Source organism: Pyrus communis, chromosome 9, assembly GCF_041283825.1.
Source record: "Pyrus communis isolate YQ-2024b chromosome 9, ASM4128382v1, whole genome shotgun sequence".
Classification (NCBI taxonomy): Eukaryota; Viridiplantae; Streptophyta; class Magnoliopsida; order Rosales; family Rosaceae; genus Pyrus; species Pyrus communis.
Window position 1 is genome coordinate 9,586,927 of NC_142573.1, and position 27,099 is coordinate 9,614,025.

At 35.8% G+C, this 27,099-nt stretch overlaps 3 protein-coding genes across 3 annotated transcripts; 1 reads left to right on the plus strand and 2 right to left on the minus strand.

The window, feature by feature from the left end:
* Window positions 1-2,248: 2,248 nt before the first annotated feature.
* Window positions 2,249-6,008, plus strand: LOC137739777 (uncharacterized). Its single transcript, XM_068479487.2, has 2 exons — window positions 2,249-5,416; window positions 5,509-6,008. Exons 1-2 carry the CDS (start codon window positions 2,581-2,583, stop codon window positions 5,856-5,858), a joined length of 3,186 nt encoding a protein of 1,061 aa, XP_068335588.2. The 5' UTR covers window positions 2,249-2,580; the 3' UTR covers window positions 5,859-6,008.
* A 513-nt stretch (window positions 6,009-6,521) lies between these two features.
* LOC137739778 (exocyst complex component EXO84B) lies at window positions 6,522-13,181 on the minus strand. The gene is made up of 7 exons (XM_068479488.2): window positions 12,762-13,181; window positions 12,373-12,470; window positions 9,856-10,912; window positions 9,237-9,752; window positions 8,348-8,533; window positions 7,473-7,609; window positions 6,522-7,026 (listed from the first exon to the last, which is right to left on the minus strand). The coding sequence occupies exons 1-7, from the start codon at window positions 12,903-12,905 to the stop codon at window positions 6,864-6,866; spliced, it is 2,301 nt and encodes a 766-aa protein (XP_068335589.2). The 5' UTR covers window positions 12,906-13,181; the 3' UTR covers window positions 6,522-6,863.
* A 3,212-nt stretch (window positions 13,182-16,393) lies between these two features.
* On the minus strand, window positions 16,394-19,480 carry LOC137739501 (ATP synthase subunit epsilon, mitochondrial). Its single transcript, XM_068479091.2, has 2 exons — window positions 19,221-19,480; window positions 16,394-16,674 (listed from the first exon to the last, which is right to left on the minus strand). Exons 1-2 carry the CDS (start codon window positions 19,402-19,404, stop codon window positions 16,646-16,648), a joined length of 213 nt encoding a protein of 70 aa, XP_068335192.2. The 5' UTR covers window positions 19,405-19,480; the 3' UTR covers window positions 16,394-16,645.
* Window positions 19,481-27,099: the final 7,619 nt, after the last annotated feature.

Consider the following 27,099-nt stretch of genomic DNA (forward strand, 5'->3'; position numbering starts at 1 on the left):
TTCTTGCTTCACTTTATGCATGCCCTACTTGACCTTATTGGGTGCTCTTGATTTTGATCATACGCACTGATTTTCTATATGTGCTTTCGCAACTAGAATGGATTGACCCATAGCATGGACCGATATCCATAACCGTCGGATCGTTGGCTAAACATCTGGAGACTAAAGATGTGACGGTTCATGGGTCTTGGTCCATGTTTCCGATGTTTTTTTCCTCCGACCACATTTGTCAAATGGGATGTGGAATGTGAGAAAAGCTAAGGCGACTCACTGACTTTTTATGTACTTTTTGTCATCTTATATTTTTGGTTTTATAATATTGGTACGATAATTAACGTTAAATTGTGAGGTTACAGATAATATATCATTAAGAATAAAACTAATTGAGAGGTGGTTTTTTTTTTTTTTTTTTTTCCACAATAGTTTACCATGTATTTATTTTATTCCCGCCCACAATGTCGGAGGTGGATTGTTTGCCCTTTCATTTCCATGCTCTCCGCATGCCTTCTTGTGATGTGTGGTTACGGTTAAGCCACGTTAACATTTTATATTAATTTTTTATAGAAATAATAAAACAAAAAGTAACAGGAATATAAACTGTTGACGTGGTTTAATTGTGACCACATAAATAGGAGAGCATGAGAAGAGTATGAAAATAGGAGGGCAGACAATCCATCTCCCACAATTTCATTGTCAAAACCCTGAATTTACCCGCGCACCAAGTATTACGCTCAATTATATTTTTTACAAGTAAAATACTATGTTTATTTCGCGGAAGGTCAGAAGTCACAATTGATGGTAGTTAAGTAAGTAGGGCCTCCCTCCCTTAAAATAGTTGGAGGAATCCTTTTCCCGTCCCCCGTATTGACGTGGTCGTGTGCAGTCAGCTCCACTTTTGGACGAGACATACGCAAGTCCATGCCTTGTTTTCACATTGCGTAATGTCATTGTAATGCTGAAGGATTTGCCCTTCTGTTGACAGTTTAACAACCAAAAACAATAAATAATTGATGCTTTAGTGTAGTTGAGGAGTGGTTAAATATGGCATATACAATACAATAATAATCCACAGACAATTTATATAATACGAATATATTGCAATCGTGATATTTTTATGTTAATTATATAATCTTTTATGTGTATATTGACAATTAAATTAACGCGTGCGCATAAACAATTATCAGTTTTCGTTTGCTTACCTCCAAAGCATGCGAATCTCATGTCCATGTTTATCTTGTAACAAATGGGGTTGGGGATTGAGAAATATGGTTGGTATTTTTTTATTTTTTTTAATTATTATTACTTAAGAGAACTTAGGAATGCTTCCGATAAACAATTATCAGTTCACAAACTTGTTCATTTGTTTGCTTACCTCCAAAGCATGCGAATCTCATGTCCATGTTTATTACATTAAAGTTGATAATTATTACATTAATTTAAGAAATGGGAGTTTTAAATTTGAGGCGCATGAGAGAAAACTTAACATCCTATTGAGAAATCAAACGCTCGAAAATATGGGGAAATGTCAATTCTCATTTTTGACAATATATAATGTACCATAAGCCCCACTTTTTTATTAATAAAATCAAAACGCGAACATTTTTATATATTTTTTTCAATAATATATAGTAGGTAAGAAAAATGAACAGTTAAAATAAATAAAAAAATCTATTAATTATAAAATTTAAATATAACTGCTAAAACACATGTAATATTAAATTCATACATTGGGAAAAGGATCCTCGTATGGATTTAGGGGATCCTGTAATCGTGTTTGTTCATCATATATCGTGCGGTCAGTTTTTGCTAGGTACTATTTATATTTAATTTTAAATTTAAATTTTAAAATTTAAATTTATTTCTGACTGCACGATGTACTATGAATAGAAACGATTACGAGATCTCTTGGATTTCTAGAAAAAGGATACAATACGTTGTGGTCAAAAGGTGAAACGACCCTGCAGGCAAGCACCCACCTGCCCTGATTTCATCACACAATTTCACTAGAAAGTACTCATCTTTATGCTTTGTTCAATGTTCACACACAAAAAACAAATTTTAGTTTTTATTATTTTAGTTGTCAAATAACACACACAAAACACACTGGAAAAGAGTATTGTTTCTTGGTTCCGTCAGGTTATAAAAGTACGATTATAGTCCACACAAGTCTCCAAAATGTGGCTCCACCGCGTATAAACACTCCATATTCTTTGACCAAATAAAAAAAAAAACACTCCATATTCTACTCAATTCTACGCTATTTAACAGCCTCAACCGCCATGCCAAAAACCCCAACACAATCCTCTCTCTCTCTCAAACATTTTTCCACTCAGTTTCCAACTCAATTCAATATACATGCTGCTGGGTTTTACTGTGAGCTCAAATCAGCATGCTTACCACTAAAGCTCAAATCTTTACCAAAATCCCAACATCGTCCTCTCTCTCTCTCTCTTAAACTGTTCCACTCGGTTTCCAACTCACTCAAATGCAAAGGAAAGCTGAATCTACATGCAGTAGCTAAAGCTCATATCTTTACCAAATAATTTTCATTTTTCTTTTCATCTCATTAGACACCAAAGCATGCAGCTTTCTCTCTCAAATTTCTTCTTCTTATTGTTATTCTTCTTTTCTGTCCCCATACCTCTTGTATCTAGCTTGAGCTCTGATGGGGTGGCAATGTTGTCCCTCCTCAAGCACTGGACTATAGTCCCAACCCCAATATCCTCCACCTGGAATGCCTCTGATTCCAATCCTTGCCAATGGGTTGGAATCCAATGTGATAAATCCCACAATGTGGTTGCCTTAAACCTCACCGGGTTTGGAATTTCTGGCCAATTGGGTCCTGAAGTTGGCAGCTTTAGGTTTTTGCAGACTCTTTCTTTGGGTTCCAACAACTTTAGTGGCAAAATCCCAACCGGGTTGGCCAATTGTACTTTCCTTGAGTACTTGGATTTGTCAGTAAATGGTTTTTCTGGTGAAATCCCTGAACCCTTGTTTTCGATTTCCAGCTTGGTCCATATTGATCTGTATGAGAATAGTTTGAATGGTTCCATCCCTGCAAATGTTGGGAATTTAAGTAAATTGGAGAAGTTGTGTTTGGGTTATAACCAGTTGAGTGGAGTCCTGCCTAAGAGTCTGAACAATCTTGGGAACCTAGTGTATCTTGACGTTAGGGGGAATCATCTCGAGGGTAGGATTGATTTGGGTTCTGGGGATTGCAAGAATTTGTTTTTCTTGGATTTGTCACGCAATCAGTTTAGTGGAGGTCTTCCATCAACCCTGGGAAATTGTAGTAATTTAACACAGTTTGCTGCTGTGAGTAGCAACTTAATGGGGACTATCCCGTCGTCCTTTGGCCAACTAGGGAAGCTTGAACTTCTGTACCTTCCTGAGAACCGTTTGTCTGGGAAAATACCTCCTGAACTTAGTAATTGTACGTCCTTGACCGGACTACAGTTGTATACTAACCAACTAGAGGGAGAAATTCCTAGTGAATTGGGGCTGCTGACCAAATTGCAGGATCTTGAATTGTTTGAGAACAGGTTAACTGGTGAAATCCCAATTAGCATTTGGAAGATTCAGAGTCTTCAGCACATCCTTGTGTACAATAATAGCCTCACGGGGGAGCTGCCTGTGGAGATGACTGAGTTGAAGCAACTGCAGAATATTTCGTTGTTTAACAACCTGTTTTCTGGAGTTATACCTCAAGGTCTGGGGATTAACAGCAGTCTAGTGCAGTTAGATTTTATGTATAATAACTTCACTGGTACAATCCCTCCAAATCTTTGCCATGGAAAGCGCTTAAGGGTGTTGACTATGGCTTCCAATCGACTTCAAGGTTCCATACCTTCTGATGTTGGAAATTGCCCCACTCTCTGGAGGTTGAAGCTTGAACGGAATAACCTCAGTGGAGCTCTCCCGGAATTTGCAGAAAATCCAAACTTCGATTATATGGACATCAGCAGCAATGAGATTAGTGGAGCAATTCCATCAAGCTTGCGAAACTGTGGCAACCTCACAACTATCAATTTGTCCACAAACAAGTTAACCGGAGTACTACCGCCGGAGCTGGGGAATCTTGCAAAGCTCCGTACTTTGGTTCTTTTCCACAACAATTTGGTTGGTTCTCTGCCTCCTCAACTATCCAAGTGTACCAAAATGGATAAGTTTGATGTGCGGTCCAACTTGTTGAACGGCTCCATTCCGTCAATTCTGACAAGTTGGACAGGTTTATCAACGCTGATTTTAAGCGACAACAGCTTCACTGGTGGCATCCCAACTTTCTTGTCGGAGTTCGAAAAGCTTTCAGAGCTACAGCTTGGTGGAAATCTGTTCGGAGGTGTGATTCCACCATCAATTGGAGCATTGAAGAGTATCTTTTATGCTTTAAATCTTAGCAACAATGGATTGACTGGTCCGCTTCCTGCAGAGCTAGGGCAGCTGATAAGGCTACAACAATTAGATCTTTCTCGTAACAATTTGACAGGGACTTTAAAAGCGCTCGACGGTATGAGTTCACTAACTGAGGTTCATGTTTCAGACAACAACTTCACAGGCCCGGTACCGGAGACGTTGATGAAGCTGTTGAACTCATCCCAATCGTCATTTTTGGGCAATCCCTACATATGTGTCAATTACCTTCCATCATGTGGCTCATCGTGCGCGGGAAACAACAGTTTTAAGCCTTGCAACAGCCCACCAAGCAACCGGAAAGGCCTTGGTAAAGTGCAAATTGCATTGACAGCTCTAGGATCCTCGATATTTGTTGTTTTTGTGCTTTATGGGCTGATTTATCTGTTCCTCTGGCGCAAAAGGGCCAAGCACGATCTTGAGATCTCTGCTCAAGAGGGGCCATCTGCCTTGCTCGACAAGGTGCTGGAGGCTACAGAAAACCTGAATGGTCACTACATCATCGGGAGAGGAGCCCATGGAACAGTCTATAAGGCCTCCTTGGCGACAGACCAAGATTATGCAGTCAAGAAGCTTCAATTTGCGGGGCACGAAGGAAGGCGTTTGAGCATGGTTCGAGAAATTCAAACCCTTGGGTCAATTAGGCACCGGAATCTGGTTAGATTGGAAGACTTCTGGTTAAGAAACGACCACGGTTTAATCTTGTATAGGTACATGGAAAATGGGAGCCTTCATGATGTTTTACATGAAATTGAACCCCAACCAACTCTTGAGTGGAGTGTTCGCTACAGGATAGCGCTTGGAACTGCATACGGGTTGGAATATCTCCATTACGATTGTGATCCCCCGATAGTGCATCGAGACATCAAACCTATGAACATCCTCTTGGACTCTGATATGGAGCCCCATATTGCTGACTTCGGTATTGCTAAACTTCTGGATCACCGGTCTTCTTCACCAACGACATCCATTGCAGTTGTGGGTACAACCGGATATATTGCACCAGGTAATTATTCTAGGTTATTTTTAATTCAGAAATGGTTGTACATTTCATGCACTCAATGAACTGAATTGTTATTTTTTCATGGCTTTTGACAGAAAATGCAGTTACAACAGCAAGGGGCGTGGAATCTGACGTTTACAGTTACGGGGTCGTTTTACTTGAGCTGCTAACTAGAAAGAAGGCATTGGATCCATCATTTATGGAGCAAACTGACATTGCAGGATGGGCTAAGTCAGCGTGGAGCAGCACGGAACAAATTGATCAGATCGTCGATTCAAGCCTTAAGGAGGAACTTCTGGATTCAACCACCATGGATCAAGTTATCGAGGTGCTTATGGTGGCTTTCAGATGTACTGAGAAAAATCCGAAAAAGAGACCCACGATGAGAGCTGTTATCAAGCAATTGTTAGATGCGGATTCCCAAGTGAGAAGCAAAAAAGGCTAGCTTTTGAATTTTTCCATATCGGTTGTTGTGACCGGTGTACTTCTAGTGCTGTTTAATCTTACCGGATAGTGATGTATCTGTGAACATGTGCAATGTAGGTTCGATATGCAATTTTAAGGGAAATATTTAACATGTCGGTATTGGCACCTCGATGATAAGCTTCTTATGATGTTAACCATGTGAATGACTGAGTCGAGTGCGGAAGAGAACTTGAGTCGACTGAGTCGAAAAAGTAAGACACAAGTGATCAAAATATTGGATTTTTCTTCAATACTACGTAGCACTGAATGCATGCGAGGAATTAACAGTTGAGATTGGAAATAGAAGATCCAAACAGTTCTGAAAATGAAATCTAATGTCTAAAATAGCATCGAAGTCGAAGATACAACCTTTCCAAGCCAATCCGGAAGTGTGGATGTCAAATTAGGCAGGTTTAAATGAGCCCCGGATCTCGATACACTGATGATTCTTTTTTCCCAGAAAGCATGTACCGGCCAAATGTTTAGTGTGATCGTCACACCGGCACATGACAGGCTATACTACTGGTGGGTTAAAATGAACGATACGTAGAGTATTTTAAACATTTCTCTTTGCACCAGTTGCTAATTCTAAACGGAACGCAGTATACTTTACAATGTCTTCTTTTCTCAATGGAAGGAAATATTCAACCTAAGAAACATATCTTCCATGGTTCCAACAAATAAAACATTATTCACATGAACTCGGGGGTAACGACGATATCAATACAGATTATGCGACTCTGCCCGTACTTGTGAAAGAATTATACAAAGTTGTATTCAGATCAAACAACTGCAATCAACAACTTTACAAACTCAAATCATTCAAAAAGAATTCCTAGCCTTGTGAGACGAAACGTCGTCCTCCAGAAAAAAATGAGGGAAAAGGATGATGACGACCAAAATTATACTGGAGGGGAGAAAGAATTCTAAAGGATCCAAGGATAGTTTTCTATTTAATTTACAGAGAGATGAAACTTGATGTGCCTCAGGAACTCCCATGAGATCTAACAGATGAGATTGATTGTGCTGAAACAGAGGCAGTCGGGCTATTTAGATCCCGATCCCCGTTCACAGCTTTTGGTTTCCCACTTAATCTTTCAATTGCGTCTTGACAGACTTCATTGAACCAGTCATCTTCCGGAAGGACACTGATACAAGATTACAACCCAGCATACAGTAAATCAACTGCTCAAACGCTATACGTCATGTAATCACAACAAAATCAGAACTCGGAATACAGTAAATTACAAAGAATATAATAAATATAGAAAAAGATCGATCAAGATATATCAAATCCCTTTAGATTGCTCTCGTATAAATGACAAAATTAAAAATAAATAAAACAAAACAGATAAAAGCGTCCAGCGTAAAAAAGATGAAGTGCCGTACCGGAAGGTTTTGCCCAAAACCTTTTTACAATAGGTGAATTTTTTTTTTTTTTTTTTTTTTTTTTTTACTGGGTCCAGGATATTTTCCAGGATAATTTTTGCTTAAAAATAGAATAAGTTGCAATTACGACTCAATATATGTGCATTTATGTTATGCATCTACATGTATATGTGTGCGTATATTATTGATGATGATCAAAGCATACCTATTGGGATCCATGCCTGTTGCAGAAAATGCTGCCATGGCTTTAGATATGATCTCGTTAATAGCTCGATTCAAATTTCGAGATAGGAAACGACTTTGAGAAGCAAAGCATATGACAAACTTCATATCCAGATAGAACTGCACACAGATGAAAAAAGTTGCATATAATTGGGTGTTCAGTGAGGAGATCCCCAAAATTAAGACGGGAGAAGACAGCTATCATGTAGTACGAGTCCTCGTTAGGATAACCCTTTTAATATTCTTTGGTATCCACTATCTGGTAACCATTTCCTCTAATCTGCATTATTTCCTCACTTAGCTTTAGATTCGATTTCTAATTTATATCACTATCATCACAAAGTTGCGGGTACCAAATGTTAGGTTGTCTAAATTATTAGTAAACTGGGAAGAAATATCAGGCATAAAAAAAAGGAAAAAACTGGGAATCAGCATATCATTCCGAAAGGCCAGGTTACAAAATACCTAGTATCCTGGTATACGAGGAAGTTCTTTTCATGTTCGATACATTGGGATTCAGTTAGCATGGAAAGAGAGTTTCATAAAAAACTAGAGCGATCACAGTTGCAGGCCTTTTACTCTAACTCCCTCACTCAAAATATACCAATCCTATATTTTTCCTTCCATCCTCGTTTCTTTGTTCTCTACATGTTAGATCTTCAATTATTTCCTTCCTTCCTTGTATGATATAGTTCCTTCTCATGTTACTAAAATAGGAACATCCCTTCACATGATTATGGCTATGTGCTTCTTATTGCTTGTACATGTAAGGTTTGAGTTGTTATACTGGATTCAAGACAGATTATCAAAATAAACCACCACGGAGTAAATCAGATGGTGTGACCAGAAATTACATACTTGTTGTAAGCCAAGAGGACCTATAGGTGGCCCATCCTCAATATCATCCCAAAAGCTCTGGTCTTCCGAGAGCCACAATATGACAGTTTCCGTTAGTCTCATTAGAAGCAATGTAGCATATCTTTCCCTTCCTACAAACATTTCTGCTGCTATGTTGGCCATTCTGTTTAGTTTCACAAAAAGTTCCTGAATTGGGACAAAATAACAAAAGAAACTTAGGAGTTAACAAAATTCAATAATAAAAGCATGTAAATACTAGAAAAAAAACTCAGATCACATACACCACAAATAAGTTGAATATGTATATACGCTATACACAAAAGGGGAAATATCATATGCAACCCCCCCCCCCTCCCCCCAACAAAAACCAAACCCACAAGAACTTTTTGGTCAATTCTCAAGTCCTCACTTTTAAATTGATCAATGTCCCTTTCAAATTTTAGATTCTCTCTTTGTCGTTAGTTCGGACAATCAATAACCAACAAAAAGTATAATTATGGATCATGTAAAGACAGCATGTCACACCTGATAATCTTCAGTTGACCATAACATTCAAGGTAATTAGTCCAATTTCAAGGTACCATGCAAGGAGACATATCTACATGTGTTCAGAAATATTTTGACATAAGACATTTGTTTTATACCAACTTTGACATCCTCCACCAAGAAGTTACACAACAGAAGTCAGAGGGGGAGGTCCTCAAAATTTTTCTTAACCCTTTCTTAAGCATAGAGGACATAAACAAGGGTATGAAACATGCAAAGCATACTAGCAGAGGAATGTGTTGAACCGAATAGCACCAACTATGAATAGCATGACAGCTCAAAAGAAGGAAGAGAAAAGAGTTCAAACAGAAATGACACCAGAGAAAATCATTATTCAGCATACCTGGAATATTAAGGATGGGAACCAATCAACCTCGTCTGCATTCCCATCCATGTTTATGTACATATCAGCAGTAAGATGGCTATCACCATCCTCTGTAAAAATGAGATCTAGAGCATGCTGACGACAGAAACTATCTTTTAATCTATCAACCGAGCTGGCAAGCCGCCTCTTCCACTCCCTTTGCTCAGGATGCCGGTTTTGCCTATCTGATGATCTTCTACGTAGATCATCCTTGTAAGCAACCTGATTCGGTGGAGACAGCTTCATGGCCGCACGTGGAAGTAGTTCATCTGCTAACAAGGATGCATTTGCTAGCAAAGCAATCTGTTGGGCTTCATTCTCAGCTATACTAACAATTTTATTCCCAGAACCTTCAAAGTTTGATTCTTCCTCCATTGAACCCGGTAATGCTTTTATAAGCATGTTCACATATGAATTAAATACTTGGAACAAACCCTCCAATGTCTGACCGCCCAACTGCATACTGAGCAATGGTCCTACATCCTCAAAGAAATCCTGCAATATCAGGTAATCTATGAGGCCACAATAAAATGAGGAATCACACACGCCCAAACAGAAAGTTGATTAATTGATTATATGTGGGAGATAAATGATTTACCTGGACCATGAAATTGAACCGATGTGCACTACTTGTAAGTTTATGTTGGAACGCTGTCATATTACCAAGGGATGTAGTTGAAGGCCTGCCAGGTTGCCGTGTAGCAGTTGAAGGATATGTAAGGACCCAGTCATCAGCAGCAGCTAAGGCAGCAGTGCTTTCCTCAATTCTTTTTAAATTAGCACCTAGTGCTTGTTCAACACTAGGCCTAAAGAGTTTCAAAAGCACAGGACAAAGTGCCAAACCACGAGCTTCCAACAAGGAACAATGGCCTAATGCTATTTGAACACACTCTGCGGCAGCTCTTAACCCCCCAGCAGCAGCTGATGAAGCTAATGCATGTCTTTTAATAAGAGAGGCAAAAGCCTCAGTTTGCTTTATTGCCCATATCACAAGCTCAGAAGTATAATTTGGTTCCATGCCAAATATCGTTGACGAATCACCAGCAGCTTGAGCAATAGCAGAGAACACCAACTGTGAGAGTGCAGCAGTATAAGCTCCTCCATATGAGGTGCTCGATGGACGAAGGCTTTGCATATTATATTGATATCTTTGGAAATGTGCATTGAGCAGCAAACTGTGTGCCCGAGGGCCATCCCCAAGCCTTTTCAGTGCTGAGATAGCTGCACGAAGTTCACCACCACGGGTAGAAGGCTGGCAAGCAGCCTCAGCAAGCTGATCAGCTAACTTTTGCCTGCGTTCAACAATAGAAGTCTGCAGAGACACAAGCAAAGCTTGATCCAGCATCTTCAGTTGTTTTGCTTCAGAAGCCACGCGTTCACCTTCATCGAGGGCATCTAAAGCTTCATCCACTCTCCTTTCGGCCAACAGAACATCCAAGAGATCAGGAAATTCTACTAACCATTTCTCCAGGTCAGTAGGATCTCTATCTTCAGAAATTAATGAACCATTTTCACTAGAACCTTCAGGAACAGATTTAGATAGGGAATCAATGTTTACTCCCTCAGCTAGACCATGAATCAAAGCAGCTTGAGTGGATAGCAGGTTTCTGATAGAAGATAGCTCCCCCTCCAAATCTGATATCTCTTTGGAGGTGCTGTAAGAAATGCAGTTTACATGAAATCAAAATTATACTCCACGAATACTGTGTATCAAAAGGAATGAGTCAAATGACTCCATAACTGAAGAATTAACTGGCTAAACCTTCCAGTAGAATTTGAAAACTACACTCAAGTAAACTAACTACATAAAAGTTACCCCAACAGAGTTCACCATACTAATAGGTAGACAAGAATAGAAATTTCTAATAGATAAATAATCACTTTGACTGTGACTATATTGGCACTAAACTACCTCGGAGACCAAATATTATCAATCGTATAATCTAAAGAAACAAGAACTGAAATTCTAGTAACAAAAACGAAAACATCCAAAATAAATACAAGTTTAAGGACATAAACAATCATTTGATTGTCACTATATCAGCACTAAAACTACCCTGAATGCCAACTTTTAAACAATTGTATAAAGCAACATGAAACAAACAAGGCAAGACCGAAGACGTTTTAACTCTTACTTAAAGAAAAAATTACGATCATAGTATACTCTGCACCAAGTACACATAACATTTTGTATCTCAAGTTTAATTGGTTCTGAACTCTGAAAAGTTCAAAATATAAACCAGGATAAGCTGGAACACTATGCCATAACCACAGCAGCAAAACCCAAACTACTTAGAGAAGAATGGACATGCAACCACACGAAACAGGTGAAATTTATAGTGTGTGAAGATCAAGGTTCTAAAAGACACTAGGCGCTAGTCGGGCAGTGAGCTAGGGCCTAGCGCCTAGGCGCCTAGGCGGGGTCTAGGCGGGCGCCTAGGCGGACTAGGCGGATTTAACTAAATCCATTATATTTCATGCAAATAAGTGTATGTTTATACTTAAAATATATATAATTTCAACATAAACTACAAAATAGAATGACACATATATTATGAAGTATTGGAACATAATGAAAACATGGGGAACAAGCATATAATGTGTGCTCATTTAAGTATTCGATAAGTCTCTTACAATTTATTGGAAAAAAAAATGCAAAATGAAAGTTATCTATTTTCTGCCTAAGTGAGTCGATGCCTAGGCGGTCTTGGTGGGCGCCTCAGTAGGTCTATGGGCCCTTTCTTAATTTTCAAACGTCTAGGCATTAATCGGAGCGGTGACTAGCCGCCTAGCGCCTAGGCGGGGATTTTTAGAACAGTGGTGAAGATGGTCTAAGAGAACCGAAGGAGGTTTTCTTTTACTTTTTACCTAGAGCTGGAAGTGGTGGGAATATTTTACATGGTACATTTTAAAACTAACGAATCTCACTATCCAAATCTTGCGTAAAATCAAATGTATCAAGCTAGGCCACCCAAATACCCAACCATATGCTAAGCATATCAACAAGCAAAGGCAGCGCTGTTATTGCGAAGCACCTCGGAACATTAACCGGTAAAATTGCACATACATTATGAACTCATCAACTTGTCACGTTAACCATTTAACGAAAACTCACCGTATGAATGCCGAATAGTTAGCATAGACACTTCTATGCATTTCCTCAGCGGAAGCTCTCTTTAAGTCCAAAAGATACGAACATAATTGTCTTATTTCCTGCAAGAAAATTCAAATACATACATTTAACATTGGCCCCTCATATGATTCCGCAATTTTGAAAAATCGAACTTTATAGCATATCCCGAAATTGTTTCAAGAAACCAAATTCTACAACTAAACAAAGATAGCATTCCATTCCATCAACAATTCAAGAGTTCTGAAAGTTCGTTCTTTCACTTTCCCGTGGTTTCTCAGCAACCAAACAACAGAAAATATACAACGCTGAACACAAAAAACATGTATGCATATTACATACACGTATATGTACAGGAATAGAAAAAAAGTGACCTTCTCGTTGAGGGAGCATCGTGACTGGACGTAGCTCTGGGAATCGAACTTGTCAGACTTGAAGACATTGAGGCCTTCCTGGAGCTTGGCGCCGTTCTCCTTGACCGGCGTGCCTCTCGACCGGGCCGTCTTCGCCAAAGCCATCAATCGCGGGACAGATCAGATCAATCACCTGAACCAGCAGCTCCGAAATTAGGGCTGCGAGGAGCAAACGGGAGAACGATCCGGTGAGGGCAAAAAGGTAATTTCCAAATTATCCGCCGGCGGAAATTAGGACGTGGAAGTTGAGCTGCCGAGCCAAGCGAAGAGAGAGAGAGAGAGAGAGAGGAGACGAGTGCTGAAGAAGCGTGTTTTGGTGGAAGAGATGGGAAACGGTAATGTGATGGAACGACGGTTTGGTTTGACTCTCTGATTTACTAGATTTTGACAGCGGTTAATTAGACCCAGTTTTTGACACGACTGACACGGTACAAAAACGATACAAAAACAACAAGTTTTGGATCAACACGATAACTAATCGAATCATTATCGGGTGATCTGTTAATAACAGATTCTTAATGGGTATACACGTGAGTAATCCGTTTTGACCCGTTAAGAAAAAAATTATTTTGATAATTTTAAAGTTTAATTACTAAAAGATTTATTATAAAATACAATAGCCATATTAATATATACAATATATTATGTATTAAATATATAGTTTTGTATTATTATTCTATATAAGTTTTTAAAAAAATAATGTTTTAGTCATTATTTACTTTTATTATGAGAGTTCCTTATTATCATTACTATGATAAATTTTACTTAACATGTTGTTGTCCAAAAGTATTTGTATAGGTAAGAACTAAGAAGGCATACATACAAGTATAAAAAATGTGAAAGAATATATAAACACTTGTGATTCATCATTATTCCTCCACGAGTAGATAATGGTTACACTTACATTATCGTTTAAATTTTTAAAATCCCCCAAACCCTCATGAATAATATTTTATATTTGAGAGCAAAATTGATAATAATTATTGTAGAAGTGTAAAAAATGTAAAAAAAAAAATTACAATCGCTCATAGTGATAAGCTTTACAACTTTCATGAAGGGGTCAGCTTCGAAATCCAACACTATAATCTATAAATCTTAAATTTATATTTAACCGTCGATTGTCATTTACGCTTTATTCTTCTTACAAAATTTCATTTTTAAAATTTTCTTTTTTGAAAACATGATTATCTGGCGGATGTAAGAAGATAAACGGTTCAGATTTTTGATATCACATTTTGATATTTATGGTTAATTGAAATATGAGTTGATGTCATATAGTTTGTAGGAACTTTATAAATATCAAGCAAAATTTTCACTAACCGTAAAACTCTGAATATAATATCAACGATCCAAACCATTCATCTTCCTACATCCTCTAATAGATCATGTTTTCAAAAAACAAAATCTGAAAAACAAAATTTGATGAGAACAATGAAGCGTCAATGTAAACAACAATCAACAGTTAAATTTTGATCTATGATTTATATGATTATAGTGGCGAATTTCGAAGTTAAGCTCTTCATGAAAGTTGTAAAGCTTGTCATTATGAGCGTTTATATATTTTTTACACTTCTACATTAATTAAAAAACTATTAAAGACTTTACTTAAATAACAGTCATAAGATAAATGAGAGTTAATCTGTATCGTTGGATTCTATTTCACTTATATTATCAGAACTTTTTTGGACGAAAAAACCCCTTCTCTATTCCAATATTTTCCAATTTTACCATTTGATCAATTTAGGTAAGCGAAAATATACTTAAAAGATAAATGTGTTTTTATGTTTTGGATGTGACAATATGGTATGTATATACTCATTTAGTATTATATTCTTCATTTGATTATTTATTGGTTTAAAATATATTTTCCTTACCGGATAACAGATTGGGTCATATTACCTGTTAATATTATCAAGTTGATTTCAGATCGGGTCATTTTACCCGTTTATTTTAACGGGTGTTACACGACACAACCCGTTAAAATATCGGGTATGACACGAACATGGAAAACACGACATGAATGCCAGGTCTACGGTTAATAATATAAAGGAATGAGGTCTGACTAGGATTTACGGCTCCTAATTTTGTGCAATTAAATTAAAGTGTTAATCCCGTTACCGTTCAGTGATATTTATCTATGTAAGTAGAAAGTTTTTACATTTGATTCTCGTCTATTGCAAGTTTCATATCGAATTACAACTAACTCATTGTTTGATTTAAGTTCACTATCAATGTAATTAACGTTTTACATATCAATTAATTCGTAGCGTATATGATTTCTTGGACTAAAGTTTTGTACATAAGTAAATAAGAAATCACATCAAGTAATACGTAAACTACTGTTTCATAGGGTATATGATTTATATGGTATAGTATTTTTCTACATTACATGTAGAATAACTAACTTCGGTTTTAATTTCTTAATTCTTTTTGGTCAAACAATTTAGTCCTTTTTTAATAGGAAAACTAATGAAAATGGCTTGAAAACTTTGAATTTTAACGATAAGAACAAAATAAAGAGTCAAGTGAATAGTATTATGATTGACTTTTTAATGTAAAAATATGGTTTTTCGTTAAAGTGAACAGTATCGAGAGCTTTTCGTTAAAGTTCCATTTTTTAATTTGTTTGCGTTTGTTAATCAGCTGTTAAGTACAAGTGCTATTATTGTTCTAATCTACGGTTGGTTGAACAGAAAGATCCTAATCAACATGCACCCACAATATACTAGATATTTTTGTGTAATTTATTTTAATTTTTTTATCACTGGAGAATTAGTATGGCTCAACCAACAATTCTTATAATAACAGAATACGTTGCCTTACATGGAGGTGTCTTCCGTTGGGATGCTATTGATCCAGAGTTTTTATTTAATGTTCTTGCTGAAGATGTAAACGTTTATATTAGAATTTAATAAAGTTTACCATTTGACAAAAAAAAAAAAAAAAAAAAAAAGATCCTCTCCAGATCCCTTCCACCAATCCGGAACCTTGAAATTGGATCAAACTGCTTTAAGTTATTATAACTTTTAAAAGGAGTCTCCTGTTTTTAGCCGTTGAATCAAATTTCAATTATCATACTTGAATCATTTTCATATTAAACTGTGACAATATTAATTTATTATTTTTAAATTATTGTATCTTATGTATTATTAGTTTGTATATGGCATGGCAAGAGAGATTAATTAATTCTAGAGGATAGGGATAGTTGTGGTGATGATTATGATGCCAATTAAGGTTTCACAACTTGTAGGAGCTGATCATCTAGGCCTTCCCTCTTTAGTATCTTACCTTACACATAACCACTCCAATTAGTTAACGGTGGCAAGTGGTGCTCTTGGTTTTAGAACTAGGCTTGTTACACACTCAAGTTGGGTAGTCTGCGTTCCATGATCTCGCTTTAAGCGAGGTCTTGCCATAGGCAAGTTTGAGTATATACGTCAGAGTTTTGTAACGTCATTAGCATTCGGGAAACTGTCACATTTGTTGTAAATGTTGGCACATTCAGGTGATGTATACAAAGTGATACATTAGGTTTTTCGATTTGTTTGGAAGAAAAAACAAGGGACAAGAAAAGTATCTGTATTTGGAAACAATGGCGTAATGCGAGAAATGAAATTTAAATGTTTGGTCATAAGGACATTACACTGGTCAATAATCAAGCACTTCATCAGTGTCAATTACATTATTATAACAGAAAGATCATGCAGAAACACAGATTAGACTCCATGTCTGAAAGTTTTGGGCATAAAAAACCCCGTTATAATCACATCTATCAAATCGACAACAAAAACGAAGAAAACATCTGTGTAACACAACCGCATGAGCAGTCCAACATCGCTCTCAACTCATGCTTCAGGTGTATCCGAACGAATAGCTGTTGGAAAGAACCAAAAACATACATAAGGATACGGGCTTGGCAGAATAAAAATTCGATTAACAAAGTTCAAAAATAAAATTACGGTGCAATCATATTCATGTTGTTCAAATCCTACATTCTCAAAGATAACGAAAATTTAAAACAAAATGAATATTAAGAACTCATAGTCATTCTGCAGAGTGCCTTGTATTTCCTTCATCGGTTAGCAGATCATGAAAAAATCAACACTCAGGAATAAAGACAACATTGGAAATAACAAGTCCAATTATCTATAATTTGAATTCAAAACCAGCCTTAAAATTGCATTATCTGGGATATTTTCTTCACTAATTACCAGATCCAAAAACGGCACGTCTTCCAATTAAGAAACAGTTCGGAGGACATTGAGAAAACATAGGACATCAACAAATAAAATCTAAATCCAAAATTTCATATTTCAGCCCACCAACGGTTCACAGTGGACATTTGATAACATACAACCAAAGCATAACCAGCGCACCAACTTACAACGAACATGTACAACATCCACAACAGAAATCCTAGAATACAAGAAATTACAGCCAGCAAGACAAAGTAACCAGAGAAACAAGTAGTTTCTTGATTGTTATCAACATCCCTAAAACATAGAAATGAAGTTTAAAAAGCCTTGTTTCAAGCACATTCCAAGAAATATAAATAAGAAGCCACACTGCCCGAAGGTGTTTCAGATTTTACATGTTGTAAAAGAATTTACATACGCATGCAACTATAGGAAACAATATTCTGTGAAAGAGTTCCTTCCAATCATGAGCTGTAACCCAATGATAACCGTCCCTCTTCTGAGGGAGTTGTCCTGGGTTTAACTACTTATATGCAGGCAGCTGAACACCAAGAGGACTAGAGGAGTTCCTGAAGTACAACTAACTTAAAGCAACACAGTTAAGCGGACAATACCAAAGCATTGCAACTTATTTTCCAACATATGCTGAGATCACAAACTAAGGTCACTTTTATTTCCTCTTGGACCAAAAGATGAACTGCTCTAAGATGCATATAGATATCACCACTCTACACAAGAATATATCATCTATAAACAAGAAATGAGAAAACAAAATGTGGCAACCAATAAGATAAATCTGTTAATTAATTTCATCATGTTCCCTGTTTTTATCCTACTCTTTTGCTTCACAAGTTATACAGGCCTCTTAGAGCATACGATTATCCCCCAGCGAGTGCAGTCCCCGCGTTCCATTCTCCACAGCCCCAAAAGAAAGCAACAACAAAAAAAAAAAAAAAAAAAAAACCATCAGAAGCTACTAACAAATGATCCCAAATATCTTTAAAATTGCAGAAATGGGAGAATTGCCTCCGCACCCATTTAGGCTAACCATAAGGTGCAAAATTCAGAGACACGTTCTCATTTCACAAACACAATATGATCACAACATGTTTTCTTTGACATGGGTGGTTCTATGTATAACAGCCCATATTAATCTAAATGTTAACACCTTTGACAATTTCAAAAAATCTTAAATTTGACGAAAACTCACAACTTCAAATAATATTAATTCAATCAAATACATTTTAACCATTATTTGTCACACTGAAAGAAAAAATACTTGCCAAAAAATCCATCATCTGAGCCACTCATTTCACATCAAACTAACTACACAACCCAAATTGTAAATTGAATTCAATCATCCCATCAAGAGATTAAGTCTCATTTGACAAAAAAAAAACCAAAATTTCACTTCATCTAAAATAATCCCCAAATCCTAAACGGCACACGATAATGCCCCACAAGTTATACAGGCATCTTGCTTGGGTCTTACTACAACTTAACTTATCCGGTCCTCTTGCAGCACAGGATAATAACTTATCCGGTCCTCTTGCAGCACAGGATAATGCCCCATCAAGTGCAGTCCTAGCATTTCCCGACCAAAATCATATGCATTCTCTCCGTAACCAAAAGAAAACAATAGGAAGAAAGATCTGCAGCTACTAACAAATGTTCTCAAATGTCTTCAAAATTCAGAGAGAATTGCCTCAGTACCCAGTTGCGCTAACCACAAGATGCAAAGTTCAAAGACACATTCTCATTTCATAAACACAAACTAAGTGATCGTAATGTGCTTTACTTGACGTCGGTGGTTTTAACTATAACAACCCAGATTTATCTAAAAATTAACACCATTGAAAATTTCAAGAAATCTTAAATTCGACGAAAACTCACTATTCCAAATAATCTTAATTCAATCAAATGCATTTTCCCCAGTTTTTGTCACACCCAAAAGAACAAAACTTTACAAAAATTCCAACATCTGAGCCACTCATTTCACATCAAACCAATTACACAACCCAACATTGCAAATTGAATTCCATCAGCCCATGACAAAATTAAATCTCATTTGACCAGAAAAACCCTAAATTCTAATCGCACAGATTGAAATCAACGACTAACAAAGATCAAAAGATGCGATTTTTAACATCCAAATCAACAAAAAATCACGGAAATGGAAACCCAAGATCTGAAATCCGAAAGAGAAATGAATGGACGAGCTTACTGGGCTTCTCAGGCTTGCCTTCAGCCCACTTGGAGACGGTGAAGTGTACCCTCTCGCGAGAAATGGCTTCGGTCTTGTAAGGCTCCTTGAGGCAATTCCGAACCAGATTCGCACAGATGTTGGAGTAGGTGATGTAGGTCATACCGGCTGCGCGCCAAAACGGTGCCGCTGCGTTCGACGACATTGGCTTTCTCTGGTTTTCGTTCGCTCTCTCGCTCTGTGTCAGTCAACGTGACCTAGACGAAGCACCCCTTTAACTTGCAGTGGTAGCTCCCGCAAGGGCTTTGTCTATAGGCCCGATCGAGTTTTATTTTTCGTGAGGCCATTAGAGAAGGCCCAATAATCTGTCAAAGGCCCAATGATCTGTCAATTCTAGTAAGGGTGGTCGGGGTCGGATTTGGTTCGATTTAGTCCTCAAACTACTAGCATAGATGAACCAAACCAATCAGTTTAGTGATCACTTTGGTTCGATTATTTCATTTCATGTAATCAATCGAAGTTTATATTATGAAATGGGATTTTGTAGACCGCGATTTACCGTAATAACGAAAAGTAATTATGTTTATACATTATTGTGCGGATTCAATCTCCACCGATCTCTCTTCCCCCTAACAACTAATAATTTAACTCACTAATACTATTGTTTGTCAAAAAGAAAAACAAAAAACACAAGATTTTGCAACATTAATGAACAATAGTTGCAAAAATTGTTTAACATGGTTTTTTTTTTTTTTTTTTTGGAAGAAGAGTATGATATTTCATTTATTGAAAAAAAATTACAAATACATATTATGAAAAATTCGGCCCCAAAAAGGGTCCTAAAAACTAGATCTGAAAATGGTATATGAAAGTATCACTAGTCACAAAGCAATAAGTAGACTTCAAGAACTTGTCGGGAACAACAAGATTACACAAGTTCATAAAATCGTTAAACCATGTGTCACACAAAGATCATGTGAAAACAAAATCCACAAATCATATTGGGACAAATAGTATAATGCCAATGAGTCTAATCACATCACCTAATCATTGTCATGATCCTAGAACACCAAGTGAAGTAGATATAGCAAATCAAATTACTCCACCCTTCACACGTAGCTCCAAATTTTGGAGCTGTAGCACACCAAAGAGAAATCAAACTAGAAAAATCTCCTAAAGAGAGAAATCAAAATCGAACTCCAAGAACCTTTCTGAAAATTATTAAACTTAAACAAAATAAAAGGATAAAACCATGTCACCGCTCCACATCCTCCAGACATTCGAGAGCCATAACACTACACCCGCTAAACCCATAACATCGTACTGGCTAAACCTAATCCCAACACAATCCGACATGTTCCCTGGCTTTCAACTTCAACCCCATATCAAAAGTGATAACTCGATCTAAAATTTGGTGTTTACTGTGTGCTTGGGCCAAAATATGACAACTATCATGACAACAATTCTACACCAAAATAAATCAAGGGTTCTTTAGATATAGACCCTTACAACTCTTATTTCCTAGATAAAACCCCGTCTAATTCTAAACATCTAAATAAAACCCAAATTTGAAAAAGACTGTCAAGTAAAAAAGTAATTGACCTTTTATTACCAAATATTTACAGCTTGTGCCACAATATTCAAATCAAATCAATAAATGTCATTACTCACCTTAATTATGATGAACAAATAATTATTGCAAGTACTACTATACGTTCAAATATATATATATATATATATATATATATATATGCATAGTGCTAACATATATGTTAAAGTAATTAATTTACTTTTATGTAAATTTATGATTAGCAAATAATATATATATTTTGTAAGTAAATTAATAATGAATCAAATAACATTACATTGCTTTATTTTGTAAGTAAATTAATTTTGAATCAAATAGCATGTAGATATTTTATTTTATATGTATCAATATCATATATATATTTGGCACATTTTATTATTATATGTACAAATAATAGGTAAATTAGTATTAAACAAAATAATATTGTTTTATTATGTAGGTAAATTAGTTTGCATGTATTTTGCATATATGGGTTTGTTATTATGTAGGTAAATTATTTTTCATGTATTTTACATATATTGGGTATATTATTATTATTTTTTTAAGCAATCTAACATTTTAAAATTTTAATAGTAGGTGCACTATTTGAATCAAATGTTTCTTTTTCAGGTAAATTATTTTGTATGAATTTTACATATATCAGGCATTTATATATATATATATATATATATATATGTGTGTGTGTGTGTGTGTGTGTGTGTGTGTGTGTGAAATAATTTACCTACATTAATATGTAAAATATAATTTTATTGACTTAATTAAGCATGTAAAATAACATATATTAGACATGTTTTATGTTATTATATATTAGGCAATGAATTTATAACATTAATGGGCTTTTTTTTTTTTTTTTTTTTTTTTTTTTTGTAAAATCATTAATTCTCCCTTACCATCCATCCACATTGTAAATTCCGGTCCAAGTCCTCACCACATTCATTTGCCCGCTCCACCATCGTAGCACGATATTGTCCGCTTTAGGCTCCGACCACGCCCTTACGGTTTTGTTTTAAAATTTTAATAGTAGGTGCACTATTTGAATCAAATGTTTCTTTTTTAGGTAAATTATTTTGCATGAATTTTACATATATCAGGCATTTATATATATATATATATATATATATATATATATGTGTGTGTGTGTGTGTGTGTGTGTGAAATAATTTACCTACATTAATATGTAAAATATAATTTTATTGACTTAATTAAGCATGTAAAATAACATATATTAGACATGTTTTATGTTATTATATATTAGGCAATGAATTTATAACATTAATGGGCTTTTTTTTTTTTTTTTTTTTTTTTTTTGTAAAATCATTAATTCTCCCTTACCATCCATCCACATTGTAAATTCCGGTCCAAGTCCTCACCACATTCATTTGCCCGCTCCACCATCGTAGCACGATATTGTCCGCTTTAGGCTCCGACCACGCCCTTACGGTTTTGTTTCTGGGAACTCACACAATAACTTCCCAGTGGGTCACCTATCATGGGAGTGCTCTTGTGCGCTACTCGCTTAACTTCAGAGTTCTTATGGAATCCGAAGCCAGTAAGCTCCCAAAAGGCCTCGTGCTAGGTAGAGATGGGAATATACATATAAGGCATAGAGGATTCACTCCCTTGGGCGATGTGGGATGTTACACACATGGCATTAATTATGTACATCAAACATTCAAATATGGTTTATCAAAAAAAAAAAAATTTCAAATAAGGATATTTTAGGCATCCAAATTTTTTTATATGTGTGAAGTCAAGCATAATTAATGAATTTGTTGATGTGGAATCTAGTCAATAAGTTTTATTCAAGTAAAAAACTTATGTCAGATTTTATATGGAGAAAATTAAATTTTAAGGACTAAAATCATATTTTTGGATAAAGAAAACAGAAAATAAGAGAAGGAAGAGACCCATAATGATTATCAAGAAGATTGCCTCCAACCTTAAAACCAAAGGCAGGAGCCGACAACAAAAATTGCTCTACAATAAAGATGGAGAAATCGTGAGAGAGATATGTCGATAAATTGATGATTACGTATTTTTTTTAGGGTATTAAATGATTGATGTCAATGTAAGAGTTGACCGTTGATAGATTTTCATTCACGTACCAAAACAAATAAAATAATTTAGGTGGTATGGTTCAATTTTACAATCCATTAGTGATAGACCAGGGTCTCTTGAGTTAAAATCTCACATCTAGAGGTTTATTGAGATCTACGTAGGGATAATATCAGTGTATGCCATTCTTTTATTTAAAATTATTGTCTAATGATATTTCCATCTGCTTCGTAAGAGGTTCACAAGCAATACTAATTTAATATAAAAATATTTGGTGAGCTGAGCTTGATACCTAATTATGGTTGTTCCATGTATTAAGTAAGAGGTCTAATAAGGAAAAATCACACCTTAAGAGGTTTGGAATAAATTTTTTACACTGCCAATAATTAGTTAATTATAGATGAATTCTTTAAGATTATCTTCTAATTCTTTCCTTTTCGTTTTACTTATTGCCTACATTTGGTGACCGAAGTGACCTTGCGAAGATCACACCTTGACACTTTATGTTGTTCCAAAATCAATATGATTTTGTGCATTAGCAAAAATAACGGCGTAAAGATCGAATTCATAGCTGTAACAAAAAAGAAATAGGCTGTGATCATAAGTTTTATTCGTTAAGGATTTGGGTACAACTCAATTAAAAGATAAATGGGAATGAAACTAGGGTTTGCCCCATCTCTGTTTATTCATGGTAGCCATAGAGCAGGTTTACGTGTTTGTAGAAGGATGCGGGGGAAGTTTACACTCATTATTTGGATCACAGTAACACATGTTTTTTCCATCTCTGTTCAGGTGGCAAAATCCACAATATATTGCGCCAGTCATATGTTTCTTGCAGTAAGTGTCGCAAGGTGAGAATCTTTCACATGGCCCGATTTCATATGGGGGGATTTTTGCTATGACGTAGCCTGCAAGTTCAATACCAATCATTTATGTTATGACCAACGTTATCTGCACTACATGTACTGAGTATGGGTTCATTTGGATGTGCTTTTAAAATGACTGAAAGTGTTTTTAGATAAAATGTTTTTAGATAAAATGTTTCTTGCAGTAAGTGTCGCAAGGTGAGAATCTTTCACATGGCCCGATTTCATATGCGGGGTTTTTGCTATGACGTAGCCTGCAAGTTCAATACCAATCATTTATGTTATGATCAACGTTATCTGCACTACATGTACTGAGTATGGGTTCATTTGGATGTGCTTTTAACATGACTGAAAGTGTTTTTAGATAAAATGTTTTTTGGTTCCAAAAGCATTTAAAGTTCTTTCTGTAAGAATCACTAGTTATGTGCTTATTTCAGGAAGCACTTTAAGTGCTTTTCCAAAATTTACTTGCATTTTTACTAAGGATTTGTTCTAAAAACAGTTTCACCAAAAATGCTTTCAGTTATTTTAAAAGTACATTCAAACGAGCTCTATGTTGATCAAACCATATCTTTGATAAAAGTAGTGTTGATCGCAAGAGAATTCCTTTACTTACCTGAGCTCAAAAGAAAGAAGGTAATGCAAAATAGCACCGAAAAACGTCCCACAAAGCTGACGGAAACCATATTATCGAACATATTCGTTAATATTGTTTGTTTTCTCGGTCTTTTTGCTATATTAGTAGAATGTGATGGATGACTGAATCATATAGTGAGAGCTTTGTATTTATAGCACATTAGATTTTCATGTTGCAAGACTACTTTTGGAAATGAAAATCTTGTTCTAATTTATGAAGGTAATAAATTAAAATTTGCATCTCCACTAAATCTTTGCATTAAATGTAGGATTATATAAAATCCTCTGTATACGTAATATATGGAGATTAATAAAAATTCCTCCTTATTAGTGTTGATTAGTTAATGGATTTTAGATTTTAGATACATTTATTATTTATAAACTTACCATCCGAAGTTCTCTGCCCATCCATAATGTATCTTTTTTTGTGCCCTAATCATAGTAATTGTAACATCCCACATCGTTCAGGGAGTGGATCATGTAAGCAGTATATGTATATTCACATCTCTACCTAGCACGAGACCTTTTGGGAGCTCACTGGCTTCGGGTTTCATCGGAACTCTGAAGTTAAGCAAGTTCCCGCGAGAGCAATCCCATGATGGGTGACCCACTGGAAAGTTCTCGTGTGAGTTCCCAGAAACAAAACCGTGAGGGCGTGGTCGGGGCCCAAAGTGGACAATATCGTGCTACGGTGGAGTCGAGCCTGAGATGTGATAGGGGCCCGGGCCGGGATGTGATAATAATAGATAAAAGAGTGATTTTGTATAAAATCAATACAAAGTTAAATATTAACAATATTTATGTTGATTATAAATATATCAATCATGTATTGTAATACTTAAATGCATCTAAAATAAACAAAAATTACAAAATCTGCCACTACAACTGGCACCCACTTCAACTTATAGTTTTATATTTTGATTAATTTTTCAACCAACAATATTGTGTACACAAACATGTTTTTCAACCAACAATATTGTGTACACAAACATGGGTTATCCATCCAAATTGGGATTCGATTTTATCTTTCTTCTTTTGGGTTGTGCTCTTATTTACTGCATTTTTGCGAATATTCACTCTTACGAGACAATTTTTCCCAGGGGAAGAAATGACAATTTCAAGAACGTCGTTAATCAGCATTGATACATCCACTCTTGTCTCATAAGTGAAGTATGTTAATCTGTTGCATGCCTCAAGCATAACAAATATATAGGTTCCAAACTTTGAAATCCCCAAATGTGGAGATTATAGAGTTCAAGCACGATTTAAATGACTATCCATAGTAATTTATAATTCAATTCTCTAAGTAATTCATCTTTGTTTGTTTGTCATGACAATAGACTTCTCGAAGAGGCACTTGTACCCAAGCATTAAGAATACTTATAAATAAGCAGGCGCTTGAAAATGAGAATTGTTGGATCACAAATTGATGATACTTAATTATTATGATCATGAGCTCATTTGGAAGTGTTTTTAAAATTACTGAAATCGCTTGTAGAGAGAATGATTTTGGATTCTAAAAGCACTTGAAGTGCTTTCTAGAATAAACATCAGTTATGCGCTTCTTTTAAGAAGCATTTCAAGTGTTTTTCTGGGATTTACTTGCATTTTTATTAGGGATTGGTTACAAAAATATTTTCACTAAAAATGCTTTCAATCATTTTAAAAACATTTCCAAATAAGCCCTATAGTAGCTACTTATATCATCAAGGACTATTCAACCAAGTTTTGCTATTAATGTCGACAAAGTAAAAAGTTCACCAAATTGAAAAGAGACAAATTCCATTTTTAAGAGTAATTGAAAAACGTGGAATAAGGGCCTATAGTTTATACCCCAAATGTCATTCTTGGGTGTTTATAATGAGTGAATAAACTCACTAATATGGCATGATGCTTCATAGTAGAGACATGAGTATATTTGTCATCATATATGTAACCATATTTCTATAAATACAAGGTTTCTTTAGATAGAGACTTATGGCATATGGAGACTGCATACTAATCACTTGAGAATTTATTGTCGAAGAAATTTCTTAAAGAATGAAAATGCCGTGAAATCTTTATCAAAGATTTCAAAGAAAGATCCCAAAGCTCAAAGTATGTACTCAGTAGTCGGTACCAATACATTGTACTCTGTATAAATTTGGTATAAATTGCCTCAATGAGTACTCTTGTTAGTTCAAACTAAATTTACATTGTTGCAATATACTGTTAAAGAATTCACATAATTGTATAGTAATATCGAAAGCCTTATGAGGCTATTTTTATACATGGCTTATATTCGCCATGAGACTTAGTGAAGTGTTTTTTTTTTCTTCAGCTTGTATATTTTGAAGTATATTTTTTCTTTTAGGATTTCTCTAACCTTTACAGGTATACAAAAAGCTATTGTCAACTCCTGATAAACTCATGCGCTTCTCAGGATCAAGTTCTACCTAAGTTCAATTTCTTGAAAACAAAAGTCACATTACTTCAAACTTGACAAAGATGGCTAGTCGAATGAGGGTTTACTATCATTAGGGGTATGCACTTATCCAACGAAGTTATTCATTAGGGGGAGTCTCAATTATATGCTGCAACTGAAATATAAGAGTGATGTGCTCATTTCTCTTCGACTAGAATTTTATCCCACTGGGTTTTTCCTGACAAGGTTTTGGTGAGGTTGCATTATTGGTGTCCAGCACCTTACTAGGGTTGGGTTCGGTTGGCAAAACATGCCAAATTTCTTGTGCCACCTGCCAGCGATATATACACA